General features: G+C 63.6%; 1 protein-coding gene across 1 annotated transcript in view; it reads right to left on the bottom strand.

The window, feature by feature from the left end:
• Positions 1–869: 869 nt before the first annotated feature.
• Positions 870–935, bottom strand: part of TMEM82 (transmembrane protein 82) — a 6,315-nt gene continuing 6,249 nt past the window's right edge. The window contains 1 exon segment of the mRNA XM_009330345.1: positions 870–898. Coding sequence (XP_009328620.1) covers positions 870–898 — 29 coding nt within the window.

Raw genomic sequence — 935 nt, 5'->3', positions numbered from 1 at the left:
GCCTCAGGGTGCCCCGTACAGCCCGGGATGGCCCAACACCCCTAGGCTGCCCCATGTGCCTGGAGGTTGCCCCATGTACCACCCCATACACCCCCAGGATGCCCATGTGCCCCTGTACAGCCCCAGCTGGCCCCCTATGCTCGCAGGATGCCCCATACTGCCCCAGCCCCCCTCCTGCTCCCCACCACGGCCGGGGGTGGGTCTTGCCCAGGGAAGCAGCTGCTGCCGAGGCCTCCTTCCCTCTCCAAATCCTGCACCCCAACTGCGCAGAGCCTGGTGCCCCATAGCACGGCACAGCCAGCTGCAGCCAGGTGGGGAAACTGAGGCACGAGGGCACCTCTCAGCCGGAGGGTCACCCTCTCCGTGCCTCAGTTTCCCTTCCCGGGGAGGAACCGCACCACACACCTCCTCCAAAAAGCTGCACCACGGCCATCCCCGAGCCCCTCTCCACATCACTCTGCCCATGGATTTTGCTGGAAAAAACTTTATTTTCTGAGATTTATAAGCCCCCGGAGGCCTTTGCACCGCGACAGCGCGGCCCTGCAGCCACGGAGGATGGGGACATCCATCAGCTTCCCGCATCCCCGGCAGGACGAGGGAGCAAACCCCCAGCACCACTGCAGCCTTGCAGGATCCCCCCAAAAAACAGGGTCCATGTGAGCCTCCCCCCAACCTCCCCCACCCCACGGGATGGGGTCGAGCATCTTCCGGGAGCCCTTTTTCCTTCGTCCCCATGGGGGATCTGCGATGGGGAGGGCTTGGGGGGTGTCCACATTTCAGGGAGCCGGGCGAAGCCACCCTGAGTTTCTGATGCCCGGTTACACCCCGCGGCGTATCAGGATGCCTCCTCTGATCCTGATCCTGACCACCTATCCAACCGAGACTGCTGGGTGAAATCCTACGGGAGACGGAAGAAGAGAAGCAGAAAGGACCCT

Source organism: Pygoscelis adeliae, unplaced genomic scaffold (assembly GCF_000699105.1).
Source record: "Pygoscelis adeliae isolate BGI_AS28 unplaced genomic scaffold, ASM69910v1 Scaffold728, whole genome shotgun sequence".
In the NCBI taxonomy this organism is placed as follows: Eukaryota; Metazoa; Chordata; class Aves; order Sphenisciformes; family Spheniscidae; genus Pygoscelis; species Pygoscelis adeliae.
The sequence above is the reverse complement of the archived record's forward strand: the minus strand, read 5'-3'. Positions and strand labels throughout refer to the sequence as shown.